Here is a 19,313-nt window from a genome sequence, read left to right as displayed (position 1 = left end):
ACATTGATTCCCCAAGAGTCAGTGAAGTATGTAGGGCACAAGTACAGTCATTTTATCCCCAGACTACTGTATACCTGCACCATTTTCACGTATAAAAGAACAACTCCTGAAACATGGACTCTTTTAAAATAAGCATTTTCATACTGTATTTCTGCCATACCTTGTGCGTCTTTTTAATTACCACACCTCTCCATGCTGCACAGCCATAAGCACTTTTTCCTTGACCATAATAAGCTCACTGGGGGTTTGGGCAGCAGATTATTGCAAGACAAGACAAAAATGTGCTAAATGGGTAATGGTGGACGAGAGCGCAGTGTGTATATTTGTCATGATTATGAAGCACACGAGGCTGCCCAATATTTAAATAAGCCACTGGCCCCCGCCTCCTCGTCTGTGCGCGCAACTCTGATCTTTTATTAATCCTTTTGACCCCAGGTTGAGAGCGCTCACAGCGGGCTAATGCCGAATGACGGCGTCCCTGTGTCTCTCTGACAAGCTCCCCAACCACCAGACACACACAAGCAGTAAAATAAAGTGATTCTAATCCACTTTTTTCACCCTCTCTCTCTGGCGCGCACACACCTTACAGAGCGAGCGGTGGGGAGATAAATCAGGAGCTAACGAGCTCTGCAGAATGAGAAGCCGTTCCTTCGAGGCACTTCCATCCACGATGCACTCTAGCATGCTATTACAATGTGTAGGCTGCTGTCTGCGCTCACCCTGACCCCGCGGTGACACGGCGGGGGGCTAAGTAAGGCCAAGAGGAGGGCATGGATAATGTGTGCGTGTGTGTGTGTATGTGTGGGGAGAGTATGGGGGGGGTGCGTGTTGGTGACAAAGAGGCTTCCAAACAAACATGACATGTGCTTTTTCCTGCTGCCACTCAGATGCCTGACCCCATCACACACACTGCTCAACCAGAAAGGACGCGGAGGGCATAATACAGGCAAATGACCAGTGAGACTGAGACTCAAATGGACGGTGACTTCTGCAAAATATTAATGTAAGCTACCTTAAGTTTTTGCTTTTCAGTGGCCTCAATATGATTTGTTTTGTTGTTATAGTCCCTCTCAATTTAACTTTAATGATGAAAATAATTCTGTAGAGACAACAGTTGTCTGCATTTTACATCTGTAGAAGACTAGTTGCCAAATGTAACATTATGGTGCATAAATGGGCAGTGGGTGAGGGGCACTACATAAGCCCCCCTTGTCTCTGTCAGGCTAATTAGGGGAAAGCAAAAAGACAGCATTTTAATTGCTAATTATTACCAGAACCCCTTTTGAAAAATGATGAATGAATAAAAGATCCAAATATGAGAAAACCAAAACACACAAATTACAAGATCTCAATGTATTTTTAGTATTCGCATAAAGCGCTGGGCTTGTACCGGAAATAATCTGGTGTTTATTGAACTGATCAAAACGCTATTCTCTTCTATGAGGCAGAAAGAAAAGAATATGCAAATGTCATATACAAACAAACAGTGAAGTGCAGACGCAGACAGTGGCAGGTCGGACGTACGAGTACATGCTCTCTCCTCTCAGAGCCCACGAGCCCCCGCCTCTCACAATGAGCTTTCCTTTCCAGCTCATTGTTCAGTCACTGTGGGACTAATTATCAACTTTTTTTTCTCCACATAAAGCAGCCACAGTTCGTAGCAGCGCAGTGTCCGAATGCTCAAATGGAAACCCCGAGGTCCTCAGAATACATTGTTTCATTTGACGGCCGATCACACAGCAGCCTGCGACACACACACACGCACGCACACACACACGCACACACACACACTCACACACGCACACGCACACAGGCATAAGAGTGTTATAGAGCCTGATTTCGCTGCTGTGCTTTAATTAGTCTGGATGTGCTGTGTGCTCTGTGTGTTCACTGTGAACTGCTCTAGGGACAACACACACACCACACGCACACACTTTATACCGATGGCAACCATTCGCCTCTTGATTTGGCACAGAGCCAGAAAGAGAACTCAAGTAAAATTGTGAGGTCAGAGTTCACTGTACAGTTAAAAAGTGAACAGTAAATGCCGAATACATGTACATACTGACAAAGTGAACTGGGTCAATGGAGCAGCTTAGTGATGTCAGGGCTTTTGCACCTGCTGTTTCTGAACATTTCAGCTTTTTTTTCCCTTTCTTCTCTTACCCAACTTGATATCTAATCTGACAAGACATGCTTTACAACACAATAATATATAAATGTATGTAGCGGGCATTGGATTTTGGATGAATGGCCTTTACGTTAACCTTTCCTTCTCTTTCCATCTCTCATCACATGCTGCAGGCTCAAACTTCAAGATATACTTTATTTTCCTCGTGAAGAAAACGGTCTCAGCGGCATTTAACCCTTTACTGACCCACAATGCACCGATTGCAAGCCCTTAGGAGCGGTGGGTGACCGTACGCAGTGCAAGTGTGGGGCTAGGGGGGACTGGTCAGTGTTGCATATTTTGGTGTAAGAAGACAACCAGAACACCCAGAGGAAACCCATTCAGACACAAGGAGAACATGCAAACACAGAAAAGTCAGTGGTCTGGAAAGTAACATGCTGACCATTAGGGGCGACACAGTGGCGCAGTGGTTAGGCTTCCCCTACCACGAAAACATGTACAATTGGCCCGGATGAATGAGAGTGTGAACGTGAGTGCGGGACAACGGATGCAAACCCAGCCCCTATGGCGTGTTTAGCAAGCAAACGAAACAAAAACAAAAAACTGGAGCCGCCGTGTAACCGTCATTCCCCCGGTCCCCAAAACACACTAAAACAAGCTCACTTAAGCCATTCCTATTAAATCTATATAAAGACACACACATTCTCTCCTAGTATAACGTTGCATCACCCCGTAGCTCTCACGCTGGAGTTTATGTGAGCATATCGCCTGTTAACTGCAGCCGCGGTGCTTTGAAGAGCAGTTACAGCGGCCTACTGGACTCTTATCAGTCCGGCGCTGTCCACTTTTACGACCGCATCGCCTCATTAATAATGTGACCATGTGCGCTCCAATCACAGGGAGGGGCGGGAGCAGGAGAACCCAACAACCTTTGACTTCTAGCATAAGGACTTACCTGAACAGTTCTAGTGTGTGTGTGTGTGTGTGTGTGTGTGTGTGTGTGTGTGTGTGGGTGTGTGTGTTCTTGTAATTACGACATTGTGAGGACCAGATTGAGTTTTTCACCAACAAAGTGAGGGCCTTTTTGGAAACTGAGTACATTTTGGGTGGTCCTCAATTTTTTTAAGGACTGTTTGAGGGTCAAGATGTGGATTTAGGGTTAGGGTTAGAATTGGGTTAAGATTAGGGTTAGGGGCTTAGGGTTCAGGTTTAGGGTCTGAGTAATACATTATGTCTATGAGTGTCCTCACTAAGATAGCAGTACAAGAGCGTGCGTGTGTGCGGAGGTAAAAAAGAAAAAGGAAAAAACAGGGCAGTGGGGGCAGGTAGAGCAAATAGTAGCCACAGGACAAGGAGCAATGACCGAATGAACACTCATTTCAGTAGGCTTTATCTAACTTAAGTTATAGTCAACTGGCCCCAATCCTCCTTTAGCCCCATTCAGGCGTCGTGAAGTTTTTCCCCCCCGTTTTCCCTTGACGACACGACACGTGTAAGTGTATTTTCTCTCTCTACAGGAGGCACCATATTATTTTGTAACAGGTCTCTCTCTGTTCCCTGGAGATCTATGAGAATCCCTGTTTTTCTCCCATTTGGGGAATTCCCTCCGCTTCCACATGAGGCAGGAAAACAACAAGGTGGTAAAAAAAATGTGTGGTTGATAGTGAGCGCTGACGACAGGATGGCTTTTGACATTCTGGATAAGCACGGACGGATTTTGTTGACATATTAATCTGCTTGTTAGTATACACTTGCGAGGAGAGGTGAGGACGCGCTTTAAAGTTAAATGTGCAGATCATTGGAGAAGAATAAGTTGGGTTCCACTTCTGAAGCGACTTACATTACACTACTGAGCCAGCATATAGTGAGATTGAGAAGCCATGGTAGTAGAGAATTATGGAAGGAACCCAGTTGGCTTAACGTTCGCCCACTGATCCAAAGGTAGGAGGGTTCAATCTCAGCTCCTGCCAGTGCATAAGTCCTGGTGTCCTTGGGCAAGACGCTTACCCTGCCTTGCCTCCAATATCTTCTGAAATACCAAACAAGAATTTTCCTTTTCTCTGAAGGTGAAAAAAGAAAAAAAAAGAGAAGAGTCTTGCAGTGACCCTTTACCTTAAACAGTGGCTTTTTATCCCCTAAATCTCCTGCAGGCACATGCCCTACAGCAAACAGCATGTCCACAGGCGCAAAACCCTCACCGCTAACTAGACTCCGCACCAACCGGGACGTCTTTTTTTTTTGTCAGTACGTAAGGAATAAGGCATGAAGGCTCAATTTGCTGCGAGTCTCATCACCCAGGGCCTGCGTGGCTATGAAAGCGGGAATTACACCAGGAATACATTAAGCCAAATCCAAACCTGGCCTGACATCGCAGGGCTATTGTTGTTACAGCCAAGCAGGTAGAAAGTGCTGGTTTGCTCTGTCGCCCAAGGACGAGCGCGGACAGGAGCGATGGAGAGAGGTGGGGGAAACGTTGAGAGGGAAAAGAGAAAAAGTGCCTTAGGTCTGATAAAATAAACAAGAGAAGAGGGGCTGGGAGTATAGCGGACAGGAGCCGCAGCTCATTGCCAATGCCGGATGGAAGGTGCTGGGGATTTGTCCGCGAGGAGAAGGGGGGGAAACAAATTTACATCCTGTAGTTGATCCTGTCTGGTACACTTCAAGAGCAGCACAGGTTAATATCAATGGGAATAGGTATTAAAGCGGGATTCACGCATACTTCTGACACCGAGCGAACTTTATATTATTGACCATAGCCCCCATACTGCTGCCAAATCATACATTGTTATTGTGGATACACTTTATTGTACGCGTTTGCGATAGATAGTTTCTGTACAGACACCAATGATTCACACATGGATGTCCCTTCCTTTTCCCTTCCAACTGGAGCTCCATCCAACTCTAACTCACAAAACAGTCCTGTATGAATGCGGATGTTTGATTTCAAAGCGCACACATGGTAGAAAAATACAAAGCATTTATTTCTAGTTATGGCCGTTGAACTAATTGGGGTTTCATTTTCCATCTCGAAAGAAAACGTACTGCAACTGCACTGGTAGATTTCATTTTTCTATTTTCTCCTCAGTTCGCCTGATTTCTTGCTCTTTATCCCTGACAAACAGGAGGAGACTCCCCAGGATACCAATCTTGATCTTGTACTGAGGGGGAGAAAAAAAAAAAAAGAAAAGAAAAGAAAAAAAAAAACATTGTCTCAGCATTATGAAAATCCATTTGCCAAAGGGGGAGAATTGAATCAGCAATGAACCTAGTGCTTTACCCTTTGCTCTGGCCCCTTTCTCCCCCCCCAGAGATACATCTGAATGCTTCCCTCTGGTCTCACCCTATTAATACCAGCAGGACCCCCGCCGCCGCCCACACCCTCCGCCACACCACCTCTGCAAGTCTACAAGCTTTAGAGAGAGAGAGAGAGAAAAAAAAGAGGCGCATCGTGATTGACTGACAGGCCGCGATCTAAGGGCGTGCGGTGATAAACAAAGATATAATGCTCACAATAGGAAAAAAAACAAAAAAACAAACAGAATTGAAGCACACCATAGTCAAGGCCTGGTCCCGTGTTGCAGAGTTAAAGATATAGCGCCTGGATCGTAACACGAAGTTTTAAGTTGATACACATAATCCTTCACATGCCTGCCTGCATCAAATCCCTCTATATCGTTGTTCTCTTCTCTTCCCGAAACTTCAAAACCACATGAACAATATGTTGTTTTTTTTACCCGGGAAAACTTTGCCCCAGAACTACACGGGTGTTGCTTGGCTTGTCGTTTGTGCTTCGTTTACATTCACCGCACTTTTGCACCCCTCGGCTAATTACACACAGAGCCCCGTTTTTTTTTTTTTAGGGAAGGGGGGCATGTCAGAGCTTCTTGTTTATGATAAAATGACAGAAAATCATTCGGGGGTCAAGTATCCCCCTTCAAGCACTTTGCGGTCCCCCGGCCTGCCACGTGTACAAGAGGGTGCCCCGGCCCGCGCTTGTGTGTGTGTGTGTGTGTGTGTGTGGGGGGGGAAAGGAAGCCTCCCCTTTAATGAGACCATTAAAGGGCCCGTTCTCCCTGTCAATAGATTTCTCTCATTCTTTCTCTGACAAATTTGAATTAATAATTCAGTGCCAAGCGCCTGGGGATGTATATTTTGAGCATGAAGGACAGTTAATCCATAGCGCGGCCCCCTCCGCCCCTTACCCCTATACCACCGCTCCTCCACACCCGCTCTCTCCTCTCATTTGAAGATGCAGGTAAAGTGCTGACTAAAGAAAGAGCGCGTGCCCTGTTTGCACCTTGTTTAACATCTCTGTGTGACTGCCCCTTCTCCTGTTTATTATGAGGAAACATCAACCCATGCAAACTGGACATTTAGCAAGAGTTTATAGCCCTAATTCACCCTATTAAGTTGTTACCGTAACCGGTACATTTCCTGGACCAGGCCGGAATGATTTCCCACCGAATGTGAGAGAATTTTTTTGTGTGTGAAAATGTACAACAAAGGAAAATAGGATGAACAGCTTAAGTGGGAGCACAGAGATAAGCATTTACTGAGCCCGAGGGTGAGTGTTCCTCTTTATCTTGTGGGTGGCGCAACGCACTTTGCAAAATCAAAACAACACGCTGTCAACGTCTACGCCCATTTCCGGTGCACGCTGCGCTTCTTTCTTTCAATTTCTTTTCATTTTTTTTTTTTTTTTTACGCCAGAAATAGAGTCCACTCGAAATGCGCTCCCCTGTTGTCGAGCCTTGATCCTTGACGAGGGCTTGAACAGAATAGGAGATGAGCTTGGTTTGTTTGCCACATTATTAAAGTGTATCAGCGTGTATTGGAGGGGCATTCGGCCTAAAAAAAAAAAAAAAAAGCCACGTGCAAATTTGTTGTGGCAGTTTCCCAGAAGGATGAATGCGTTACAAAAAAAAACCTTGTTACTGTACGGGAAATGAGCCAAATGGAGTCTTTGATGTGACGATGACTCGCGCAAAGGTCAAAACATTACATTACGCTAATTACATTTTACAACATCGCCCTGAATATCTGTACGCAGTGTTAAACAAATACATCACTATCACACGGCGTTAATATTTAGCCGCTGAATGCCGCTAAGCCTGCGTGCATCACCGATCATAAAGTTTGTGTGACTAACTATTGAGTGATTTCCTTTAAATGCCTTTTAGTGTCACTTTTCCTGATTAGGTTTTATGGTTTGTGTGCAGTAGCTTATTGCATCGGGCGGATAAAAAGACGTATTTGAGCAATGCGTGGTCTTTGATGTTTTCAACGTTGCACAATTCACCCGGTGTGGCAGATTTTTAAATGTACAGTGTGTTCAGAGTTTTCAGATTCCTTACACTCCGTTTTGCTTTCCGTTGGTATAAAATATACAGTGGCTTTACCCTATGATAACTGCTGCTCTCGACTTATTGTATGTAGTTCCAGTCTGCTGCTAAGAGATCATTATTTGCTGACGAAGCCTCCTGAGATGAGAGTCCTGAATGCTAAAATGGCGAATGGCTTTTTGCAACGATGGAAGGGGTGCACAGGGGAAGAAAAAAAAAAAAAAAAACAGTATGAATCCTGAACCATCATGTAAGAGAGCAGACAAAGATGGTGTGTTGCTTAAAATAACCCCACAGGACAGGAGACTAGAATGGAGGTGGTAATTCGAGGTTGGAGGGAGGGAGGGTGGGTGCGGGCGGGCGGTGGGGGGGTCAGTGGATGGGGTATGGACTTCAATGGGATATAGAAAGACAGCGGTCCGGGTGCACCTGTCGGATCATCTGCGCCTTAAAACGTTTAATCAGAGTATTTGGTTACGACCGCGCGTCAGCCTATAAAGCCCCCACTGTTCTCTGCTCCCCTGGTGTCTTGTAGCCACATTGTCCGTACACACACACATACAGTAGTTAAAACTGAGACGGGAAGGGGGGGGGGGGGGGCGACAGTGTAATGTCATAGTAGAGCTGCCACCTGACTATATAGATTACCACTACCATACTTTGAACACGCGCTTCGGGATTGCGAGACAAGGGCCCACGACCCGCATGCCGCGCAGTGCTGCCATGATATATAGGCTACATTTGAGAGGCTTCAAGTATATCATTGGATATAGTTGAGAGAGGCAGCTATTAATATGCCGGCGTTTGAAATCTATTGTGGTAATCATCAATCTGCACCATCCAATTTACATGCGAGCTGCCATTAGCCGGATCATTTATGTCATCACACAAATTACATTTTCAAAAGTTGACAGATTTTGTCACATTTTCCAAAATAATCAATTACGTTCTGGCGATATAACAATTATAAACCTAACTTGCCTACTGATTTATTTGGATGTGTCACATGGCTTTTCCCTGTTATGGACACCAAGATAAACTTGTCGTTTTGTATTAGTTTCTGCTTAATCGACTCCTACCTAAAGCACACAAAACGCAAACTACTGTTGAATGGAAAACATACATCATGGTAAATCTCAATCAACAGCTGCCACACATATCCCATCATAAAGATCTGCCTATAGTGTAATCGTTTTGTTGCACATACTCTGACACATAGAGGTTAACTGGATTCAAAGGCTTTCCATTCACACTTTTACGACTCAGCAAATGATTGACAGGACGGGTGTGTAATGCTGGGGGTCCATCTGATTGCGTTTGTATTTTTGAACATTTGACCTGCAATGCTCAGTTAGGACTCGCAGCGTTAACCTTTGGCCTGTATTCTCTGTGAGTGTGTGTGTGTCAAGTATGTCACTGTTTTTGTAACCTGAACTTGAAAAAACAAAAACAAAAAACAGTTTCATCTGGCATTTCATGATTCACATAATCTGTATCAGGTAGCAATGATAGTGTTGTGGTCGGTTATGGACGTTTACTCCTCCACGCCCCATTTCCTCTAATTTTTCTCCTGTGTTTGCAGCGGGAAAGCAGACTGTCAAGGGTCATGCAGTGTAGGTGCTTGTGCTCATTGCAGACGCTTTTTATGCGATTCTAAAGTTTCCATCTCCTGATACAGTATTGCAAAAATAAAGTTTGTGTAACTTGGTATGAAGTTTCCGAGCCATATGTGGTAGTTATAGAGTTGTGTAAGACACAAACAGGAAAGTGATGACAGCCTAGTCGGCAAATCATTCAAATCAAGTGGTATTTCCACCGCCAGAATTCCAATATATGCACATTTGTACTCCGAGTCTGTTTTCCTCGACTAATGTGAGCCTGTTCTCAGCAGGGTCCCGAGCAGCCCAGGCCTGTCCTTCCTTCCCCAAACACACATCCCTGAGCCGCTAATTGGAGAGGAGTAGCTACCCTAGCACAGCGCTGGGACCTGAGCCGTGGCCACTGAGAATGCATTAGCATTAGCATTGCAGCGGACCAATCTGTACATAATGATAACCTCAAGCTCTGGCCATTGGGAGCCGGCCTGACGCGCACACACATCAGCAGACCCCCCGCCCCCCCCCACCGCCCCTTTCTGGTCCACGTAGTCACGTACAGTAAACAAGCTGGAGCAGTGGGCCGCTGCTGTTGGCCCGCGAAAGGGGATGGGGGTCAGCGTTCGTCGTCGGGTTGAAAAGTGTGTAATGAACTTGAGCTCCATTGATCGGGACTGAGAGTGCAGTACCGGGGGCTGTTTGTCCCAGAAGGGTTGCCGTTGCACTGCTCGGTAGCCCCTCATAAATGTTTGAGAGGCCTCGGCACCTCAGATCCATGCAACTCTCTCACACCGTGCACACATCCAATCTGATGCAGGTGATGGATGGACGGTAGGTCGGCTGATCGATTGTTATGTTGGCGAGATGACAGTTATCTAGTCCATGTGTTTAGTATTACGCGTCATTTTTTTTTTCTTCATGTGCCTGAACCAACACCAAGCAACAACTTTAAAAAGAAATGTTAAAGTGGCTGCCTTTACTGTAGTAGAAAGATAAACCGTACTTGGCTCAGGTTCCCCTTTCAAGCCCCCTGATATTAGCGCAGGTGTAAGCAAACACGGGAAGGACCATCCAAGCCTCCTTATGCCTGCTAAGCACCGCCTGGCAGAGATCCTCGATGTTATGCAGTCGGTAATAAAAGTTGAGAATTGATTTTCTGTAGCAGCTTGTAACTGTTAATGTTGAGACGTCAATAGTTGAAGCAAAAGGCCGGTGCCTTAATAGGAGACCAGAAACACACAGTATAGATGCTGTGTGCTGAGGGCAGTTCTAAATCACAGAATCTATCCCGGCCGATCGATAGGACAGTAACTGCAAGTGTCCCTCTGCTTTCCTAATGTTTTATAATAAACTGACAGGCTGTAATAAGGCCGGGGGAGAGTCAGAATGAGTCGACGAGGGGGGATGAGAGGAGGAATACACTTTTTTTTCTCTGCATCTTAAATCATCTCGCATGGGACAGAGGGGAGAGGTATAGGATAGGGAAACTGAGGTATAGTTTGCTACTCTATGTTGGAATTTCTTACTTTTCTTTTTTTTTTCCGCAGCTGAAGTAGCTATAGCAAAGGTTGCTGCAGCTAATATTATAAGCCTCATAAGATAATGTAATAATGTACTGCTAGAGCTGGTCCCAACCACGGATAATGAATAGAGTTGAGTTAGGAAAGACATACAAATCACATCTGCTAAATTTGTATGAAAATTCGGCACAGATTATTTTGGTAGTGGCGATGAAAACTATAAAATTCAAAAGTATGATACCCTAGTCAGTCCAAGTGGTCAATGTTAATCTTGTCTCTCAGCCAATTCAGGGTATTCAAGTACTTACCAACAAAACATGTGCATTCATTATTATTCTAACACCGAATAACTGGTGTCAGTTTATCAGTGACACAACACCAGCCCTGTTAAACAAACACAAGATGTCCCTTTATTGTGCGATAACTGGTCAAGCTTTAAACAAGATAGAGAGCAGTGTCAACATAATAGCCATATAAATCTCTGAGTGCACGTGATAAGACCAAATACAGCCTTTGTAGTAAATTGGAGAGGTGGTTTGGAGATAACCTAGCTTGTTGTAATCCATCAGGAAATTATAAGGTACCTGGGGTGAGATGTATCGCAGCATTAAGGCCAGGGGTGAACAAAAATCCACACCGTAAAAAGTCACCACTACGCGCTAATGACAACCATGTGCCGAACTGCCACGTAGCTGCAGCGGACTGTAGACTTATATTGGCTGATACAATCTGAAAGCTTTTCAGGCAGTCTCATTACATGGCATTCATGGGTCTGTATTAGAATCCAACTGCTCAGATGTACGATTTCCTTGTAAAAAGAAGAAAATAGAGTGCTAGGGTCTTTGCCGGGTGGCACGCTCGCACCTAGATGTCAGTAGACACACTTAAAGACAAAGTTTCAACCACTCGAGAGATACTTCTGTGTTATTTATTTTGAAATAAAAATGGCAGATAGTAAAAGGTTGTTTAGATACCAATATTTTCCAATCAGCGAGTGCTTGTAGAGCACTTCCCAGGACTAAATCACGAAAGAAGCACCACTAAAGGTGGTCTTCATGGACTGCACTTTAGGATGACAACAACAAAAGAAAATCAAGAGCATTTCCCTTGAAGGAGAATGTGTGTTGCCAATTAGATTTGAATTTCGAAAGTCAAGCAAAAAATAGGCCATGCCAAAGCTGCACGGACCATGTGCCCACTCTGTGCATGAGGTCAGAATTCATCGTAATATATACAGTATTTACCAATTACCCATGCCATAACCTTATTGTTAAAATAAGTCAGCTGATATAATTTGTCAGGTTATCCAAATGATGGTAGAAGTATCAAAACAAGAGGCAAATGGACAATGTTCCGACTCATGAACTCCTATCAGCCTTTCCGTCTTGATCTGCTTGGTACTTGAAATGCATACAACACATAATTAAGACGAACTTTCTGTTGTTGCAGTTAATAATGCTGTATCGGCTTTGTGCTAGTTATATGCTTTGTGATCCAGCCCGCACGTTGGTCTCTCTGGGTGCTAAATATCGACCCGTCGCTGCCTCCTCTGTTTAATCAATCCCCATTCAGATTCCAAATGATGCGCTTCATTTGAGGAAATTAATATTTTCCCGGCTTTATGGGTGGAAGCGTGGAAGCGCCGTGCATGCATTAGCTCATCGGCCTGGGATCAGAGCATTGATCTGAGCTGCTTTAGCCTGCGCTTAATTAGGACGTACCTGTCTGGGAATACGGACCGTTTCTATCCCATTGTGTGCTGGAATTCATGATGGAAGTTGCAGGAAAGAGCAGTGTTACAAAATAGATGCTTTGATGCTCAGTGTTGGTTAGGTTGTGTGTTGATGGGGTTGGTATTAGCAGATTCTGCGAGTTTTTTGACAATTGGAAAGGGTTCTGTCTGGAAGACATCTGACTTTTGAGGGTTTTGTTCCGGGATTTTCTCATTTTTCAAAGTGTTCATCAATGTTCACAAAAGGTAGATTGTACAATTAGTGTCAAATGGTTCAAAAACGCACGGAATTTCGTCATATTGCCACCCATCTATTAGACAATGCTTTGTAAAGAAACTCAAGAACTATATTGGCTGCATGTAACCTTGACTTTTTGAGATTTGGTTCATTGCTATCCACAGTGGTAAGTTAACAAATAGTGAAATAGTGAAACAAACTACACATAAAAGTACCAACGATGGGAAGGAATTCTGGATAATGTACTTTGTTGGCTTAACTCCACAGGTATTGAATAACTAAACTGTTCTCAGCAGGTACAAAGGCTTCAAATGATAGGCATCATTATGGTCTCTACCCCAAAAAGTGTTGTGTCCACTGGGAGCATTTAAAGCCCCTGCTGGCCTGGCCGCTCCTCTGGTTGTGCTCTGAGCTGACGAGGAATGGCAGCGCCTGTCTCAGCCAATTACATGTGAGTGTGGCTGAGCGGCAGAGTGGGGCTAAACCACTCCCTGACCTCCTGTCACCACATGTGCCCATACTGCTGTGTCTGCTGTGTTTCTCCATGTCATCTTATGAGGGTTTGAGTACCACAGTGTCGATCCCAATAGAGCATCTCACTCAAACAAGTAAACTTGATGAAGTCATGTCACAGAATGTGTTACTTTAGGCTTAATTTGTTTCTAAATGTACAAACACTGACAAGTCACCACTAAAAGAAAAGGTCACACACTCAGATATTTTGTAGGGCCTTTACCTTTACCTTTGATTACAGCGTGCATGTGCTGTGGCATTGTTTCAAGACATTTCTGTTGCATTCATTTCTCTTTCTTCTGTTTTTCTCACCAAGTTCTTGTGTTGCTGATGGGAGAGTGTAACCACGGCGCAAAGCCTTCTCCAGCACATCCCAAAGCTTCTCAATCAGGCTTCTAAGATCTGGGCTCTGGGGGAGACCAATTTATGCTAGAATGTCTCAATCCAAATTTGAGTTATTTTGACGGGTTAATAATTAGTTGGCCATTTGTCCTAGATTATTTCTCGTTTCAATACATTTCATCCTTATTTCAGGTAATTTTATTGCCAGTGGGGTAAAAAAAAAAAGGCTCTTATCTCCTTGGAAATGTTACTGTCTTGTTTCAAGCGAGATTTTCCTCAGAACCATCTGAAATGTCCTCAAACGAGCAAAGTAAACTTGGTCAGATCAGGACAAGATACATTTCCTCAATTCAAGTCATTTAAGCCAATGCTTAGGGATGGGTACCGTTTGTTTTTTTTCTATACCAAGTACTTTAATGATACCTGCTTTCCGCCTTAACGGTACTTTTTTCGATACCAATGTTATTTTAATTTGATAAAAATAACGTGTATAAAAAAGTATAGTTCAGGAAAAAATCCTATAACAGCACAGCAGAAGCTACACAGGCCGCAGCAGCGTCATCTGTAACTTCGTGTTTTGAGCACAATTTCCACTTCAGCAGCGATAAAAAGAAAGAAAAGACGTTATTACCTATTAAAATTATGTATTTTCCTCCCCCTACATGTTCCAGCCATGTGTCATCACAACCGCCTCTATAATCCTGCACTGTCACTTAAAAAGGTGTCACTTTGGGTCCGAATTGCCGTCATGCATGAGCTTAATATAGAAGGTGCAGTTACACATATGGCCTGAGGTGGCAGTAGTGAGTATAAAATGGCCAACTTGCATCCAGCCCCTTTAAGCTGCAGAGACAGGACAGATCCACATCCACATCAGGCACCGTTTTCTTTCAGCTAGCTAATAATTTACCAAAACTGGACCAACAATGTCAAATACAGAGTGAGCGCTCGCTTTCAACAAACAATCTTTGATATTCCTCTTGCTGCAGCTGCTTGTAGTTATAAACAACAGCACGTAAGCTCAGCCTCCGTGGGTCTGTCGCTAAAGGTAAAAAACGTTTTTCTTATTGTCACTGCTCTCTTTTGCTTTTCAATTTGACTAAAAGTTCAAGTTTCTTATTCAGTCCTGGCTTAGTCCTGGTTTATAACTGGTTTTGTTTAGCTCTTTTACAGCCGGTGTAGTCTACGTCCTGGCTCAGTCCTGACGCAGACCGCGGCTCTGCCATGTCTATTACAAAAGTTTAGCAAGTTATAGCTTTGCTTCGCTATAAGTTGCATCTATAAAATATATCTTTGCTTTGCTCCATTTGCGCTGAAGCGGCTCAGTATCTGCACACATTCATGTTGCTTTTTTAAGACTCACTGAGGGTCATATATTGACTTCTGGAGAGAAAAAGAACCGAAAGTTGGCACCGAAAGAATTGAAATTTTTCGATACCACCTCCGACCGGAGCTTTTCGCTCGGTTCCAAGTAGGTACCGTTTATACCAATGCTTGATATTTACATTTTGCAGTGTTCACAAAGTGAGCCTGATGAATCCTGGCATTGTCTTCTTGGAATATGCCCGCGCCATCAGGGAGGAAGAAATCCACTGATGGAATAACCTGGTCAGTCGTTCAGAATGTTGTCAGCTGATCTCATTCTTTGGGCACATAGTGTTGCTGAACCTAGACCTGACCAACAGCATCGACCCCTGATCATAAAAGTTAGTTAAAATGCCAAAGTGACCATGTGACAAGTTCAAACTTGTCACATGGTCATTTTCATGCCGGCTCTTCATGTTGCAATCAACCACCTTACTCTGACTGAAATGGGCGATCACCCTCCGATTCCAAGACAAACCATCATTTTCTTCTCTAAATTAAAAGCTGGATTTGTGTCAACCATTTTGATCTATTTTGACAGCTAGTCTTCTCAGTGTGAATTTGAACTTGTGACCCCATCGTCACCTCTGCACTGCCCTGTCCCCGACCATATATATAGCTGCCTGTCGCGCTTCCTCTCGACTCTCTGAGCCTTTTAAAGGAAATCAAAGGCCCATTAACAGCCCTCTGACAACAGAAAACAACTACCATGCAATCCTTTACTGAACTCTGACCCGCGCAGCCCTCAGTCTTTTCAAGGGACTCCACTGCACTCCATTATACTGCAGCACACTCAGAACAGAATGTGTTGAGAGTAATCAATAAAAGGTTTAAGAAAAATGTAAGGAATAACAGGAAAAATACAGGATTAAAAAAATGACCAAAGGAGCCTTCAATGGCGGGAACAAGCTGGTTGGACAAAGTGCCGCCCCTCAGCTGGAGTGACATGTCTATCCCTGCTCTATCGACAGCTGCCTTATATAAGAGCCGGAGCAGAAGGGTGCAGGGTGACTGATTGTCCATTTACAGACAGAGAGAGAATGAGGGATGGAGGGAGAGAGAGGGAGGGGGGTCCAGGTGAAGGGGGAAATATAGTGAAAAATCAACACGCCGACTGAAGGATGGCCAACAGATGCAAGACAGGATGCCGCAAGAGTGCTGTTTATAAAAGCATGTACTGACTCATTTGCTTATGGAAATTCTCTAAATATAATCCATAATTTAACATGTGGATTTATGGTAAGTTTGGAGAATGAAAAGTAGGAGAACGTGTTTTGCTGGGACACAACACATCAACAATGGTACTAGAATTGTAGGCAATGTTTTCGAATCCTTCACTGTTCTTAGTTTAATAATGAAATGTCCTTGTCAACATTTGGGGAGTTTCTGAGGAAATGCAAATATAAGCTGTTGCTTTTTGGGAGTCCATTCATAATAGAACACAATTGTTTTTTTCTGATCAGTGTTGGGCAAGTTACTTTGAAATTGCAATATATTCTATATTAGTAGTTACAGCTTTAAAAAAGGAAATATGTTACACTGCTACACTACACGACTTTGAGTTGTTTCTGAGTTACTTATAGCAAGATATGGACTGAAATGGATTCTGGTGTTTTGTTCTGACGCTAGTCACAAGCTCCTGCAGATCTTATACACCAGTGTCCAACTTGATTTGGGGCTGCATTTTATTTGGGGAAAGTATAGCTTTTTTGTTTTGTTCATACATTTAAAGGTACACTACCGCTCAAAAGTTTGGGGTCACTTAAAATGCCCTTATTTTTGAACGAAAAGCACTGCTTCTTTGAATGCGGATAGAATAAAATCAGAAATACAGTCTAGACATTGTTGATGTTGTGAATGCCTATTCTAGCTGGAAACGAGTGATTTTTAATGGAATACATCGTTGTGCAGAGGCGTATTTCTAGCAGCCATCGCTCCAGTGCTCTAATGGTACACTGTGTTAACTGCTGTGTTAACTAACGGGGCGACAGTGGCGCAGATGGTAGAGTGGGTCGTCTCATGATCGGAAGGTTGGGGGTTTGAATCCCACCTCCTGAAAGTGCACACTGTCGTTGTGTCCTTGGGCAAGACACTTCATCCACATTGCCCCCTGTGTCTGCGTACATTGGTGTATGAATGAGAGTATGAATGGGTGAGTGGATCCTTGCTGTAAAGCGCTTTGAGTGCCTAGTGTCGTTATATAAGTTGAGACCATTTACCATTTACTAATCGTGTTAGCTGATGATTAGAAAACTCGCATACAATTATGCTAGCACTGCTGAAAACTACAGATTGATCCCAAACTTTTGAGCGGTATTGTACTTGAAACTTGTGTTAAGTATTATGTATTCCTTAGTTACTGAAAAGAGTAATATATTTGTATAACTTATTTTTGTAATATGTTTCCAGCACTGGTTCTGATGTAGTACACAAATGCAATGTGTGAAATTGTACTTTTGATGTACCTTTATGTATAAGTAGGGATCTACATATCAATACTATATTCTCATGAGCTACCAAGTATAACAGGTTCAGGCGTAATCTCACGATGAATCTACACTGCAGGTAAAACTTCTCACCAGTTAAGCAGCCTCATATCGCTGTTGTACTCACATTAATAACATCTAATCACGCCCTCCTTATCCCCCTCTGATCCCTTAGAGCCTGCTCGCCGGCGTCTGAGTGTGGGGGGCTGCTTTGGAGGGAGTGCCGGGTGGCGCTGAAGAACAGGCACTGCCGGGGGCGATACACATCCCTCAGGTGAGTGTTTCATTATGGATGATGTTTCTGTCAAATTATTTATTATTTCTGCGCCCAAGTAGATAAACCCCACCGCGTACACAAGACGCCCCATAAACAAACACGTAGGTGCGCACAAGACAAACCCCACCCTCCCCTCTCCCCCTCTGTTGCTTTTACTTAATTCTCCCTGATCTACTGCATGCATGTTCAGATCATTAGCTTTATCTTTAGCGTGGATCGAGTGTAGCCCCTGTGGATTCGCAGGTGAGCAGAGGAAATAGGATATGTATGCCAGGGTTGCTCTTGCTGCCACACCGGGGCCACGTCGACTGAGCATCCCATCAAATCGTAGGGTATAGTGTGCGTAAACCCTCGGAGGCCTTTTGCAGCACTCTAGTTAGTGGGGAGACGGGGATAGAGGTCTCTCGGTAGGCTCTGACCTCGGTTTAGAGAGAGCAAAGTAGCTATGGGATGTGTACGGGCTTTTCACCTTCCCTCCGTCCCCTCATTTGGATGCCCCCTCCTCCTCCTCCTCCTCCTCCTTCTCCCGAATCTGGCTCCCTCCCCTGTCAGGCCAAATGCGCTCCACTGCAGCCAACTGCCAGTTCCCACCCTCGTCCACTCCTTCCTTTTCCCATCTCCGAGTCAGCCTCCTTTTCCTTCCTTCCTCCCTCTCTCTCCCAGCCGCAAATCTACAACCTCCAGCTCCCTCAGTTCTAGGCCTCGAAGGCTTGAGAGGGAGGAGGAAAAAAAAAAAAAAAAACTTTGAATAAATCATATATCCACATGTTTTTTTTTTTTCTGGCAGAAGGCTTTTTTTCAGTCATCAAATGCAGCTGATTCAAGGAAGAAGATTTTGAGGATGCAGTTGTAGTTTGACTGTGTTTTACATGGATAGAGTCTCTCAGTAAACTATTGAATGTGTTCCCATCAACCGTTTGCCACGTACTTTTGTTGCCGTCGACACCAGAGGCCATATGACAAAGCATTTCGGAGCACTCACCCAGACTGAAGAGGACTAAGAACTTGAGGCAGACAAACTCCCGCTGGTCCAGCTGTAGCGAGCGCAGTTTGCTCACGAGCTCCTGGGCGTGGCTCAGCAGGTTGTTGAGGGTGGCCCCCGCTTGTGACGCAATCACTGCATAGTCCACCTGGAAACACAGGTGTACTTATCAATCCATTTCACTTTTGATTGTCCAAGCCAAAAACACACAATTGAAATAACACCATGTTTTTCTTCCACAGGGTTGGACTTAAATCTCCGCATACAAGACGGAATATGCTGCGAAAACCCCAGAAGCTTGCAGACAAAAGCGATTAAAGAGGACAGTAAATGCAAACCTTGCCCTAGTACCTTTTTAAATGGACTGACAGCGATAGACAGACAGATGCACACACCCTCCCTCTGAAACACACACACACACACACACACACACACACACTGCAGGTGCTCCTCTTAACTGCTGCTGCAGCACATTTGTCTGGGAGGCAAGTCCTTACCTGCCACTCACGGTAAGCAGGACAATATTAAATTTTTATATTTATTGACAATTCATTACCATAATTGACTGTGGTTGGGGTTTCAGGGGGAAGGCGGTTGTCGGGCGCGTGCCGCTCCTAAAGCTCGGGGAGAGACGGTCCCTGCGTGCTCTTATTTGCAATTATAAAGACGTGTGGATTCCGAATTTGATTATTGTGTAGAGGGGAATCATTTTGAAGGATATGCAGACATTATAGGACTCAGCTAAAGTATTTGGGGAGTCAAAATTGTGTAAAAAGCCTTAAGAAGTATT

General features: G+C 44.2%; 1 protein-coding gene across 3 annotated transcripts in view; it reads right to left on the bottom strand.

The window, feature by feature from the left end:
• The window catches only part of nr5a2 (nuclear receptor subfamily 5, group A, member 2), a 61,860-nt gene that overhangs the window by 1,896 nt on the left and 40,651 nt on the right, over positions 1-19,313 (bottom strand). For all 3 annotated transcript variants that reach the window (XM_079575531.1, XM_079575533.1, XM_079575532.1), the window contains exon 6: positions 18,524-18,671. In XM_079575531.1, the coding sequence (XP_079431657.1) occupies positions 18,524-18,671 (148 nt within the window). The remainder of the gene's footprint in view (positions 1-18,523; positions 18,672-19,313) is intronic.

This window comes from Gobius niger, assembly GCF_951799975.1.
Source record: "Gobius niger genome assembly, chromosome: 17".
Lineage (NCBI taxonomy): Eukaryota > Metazoa > Chordata > Actinopteri > Gobiiformes > Gobiidae > Gobius > Gobius niger.
This window is presented reverse-complemented; position numbering and strand designations above follow the sequence as displayed.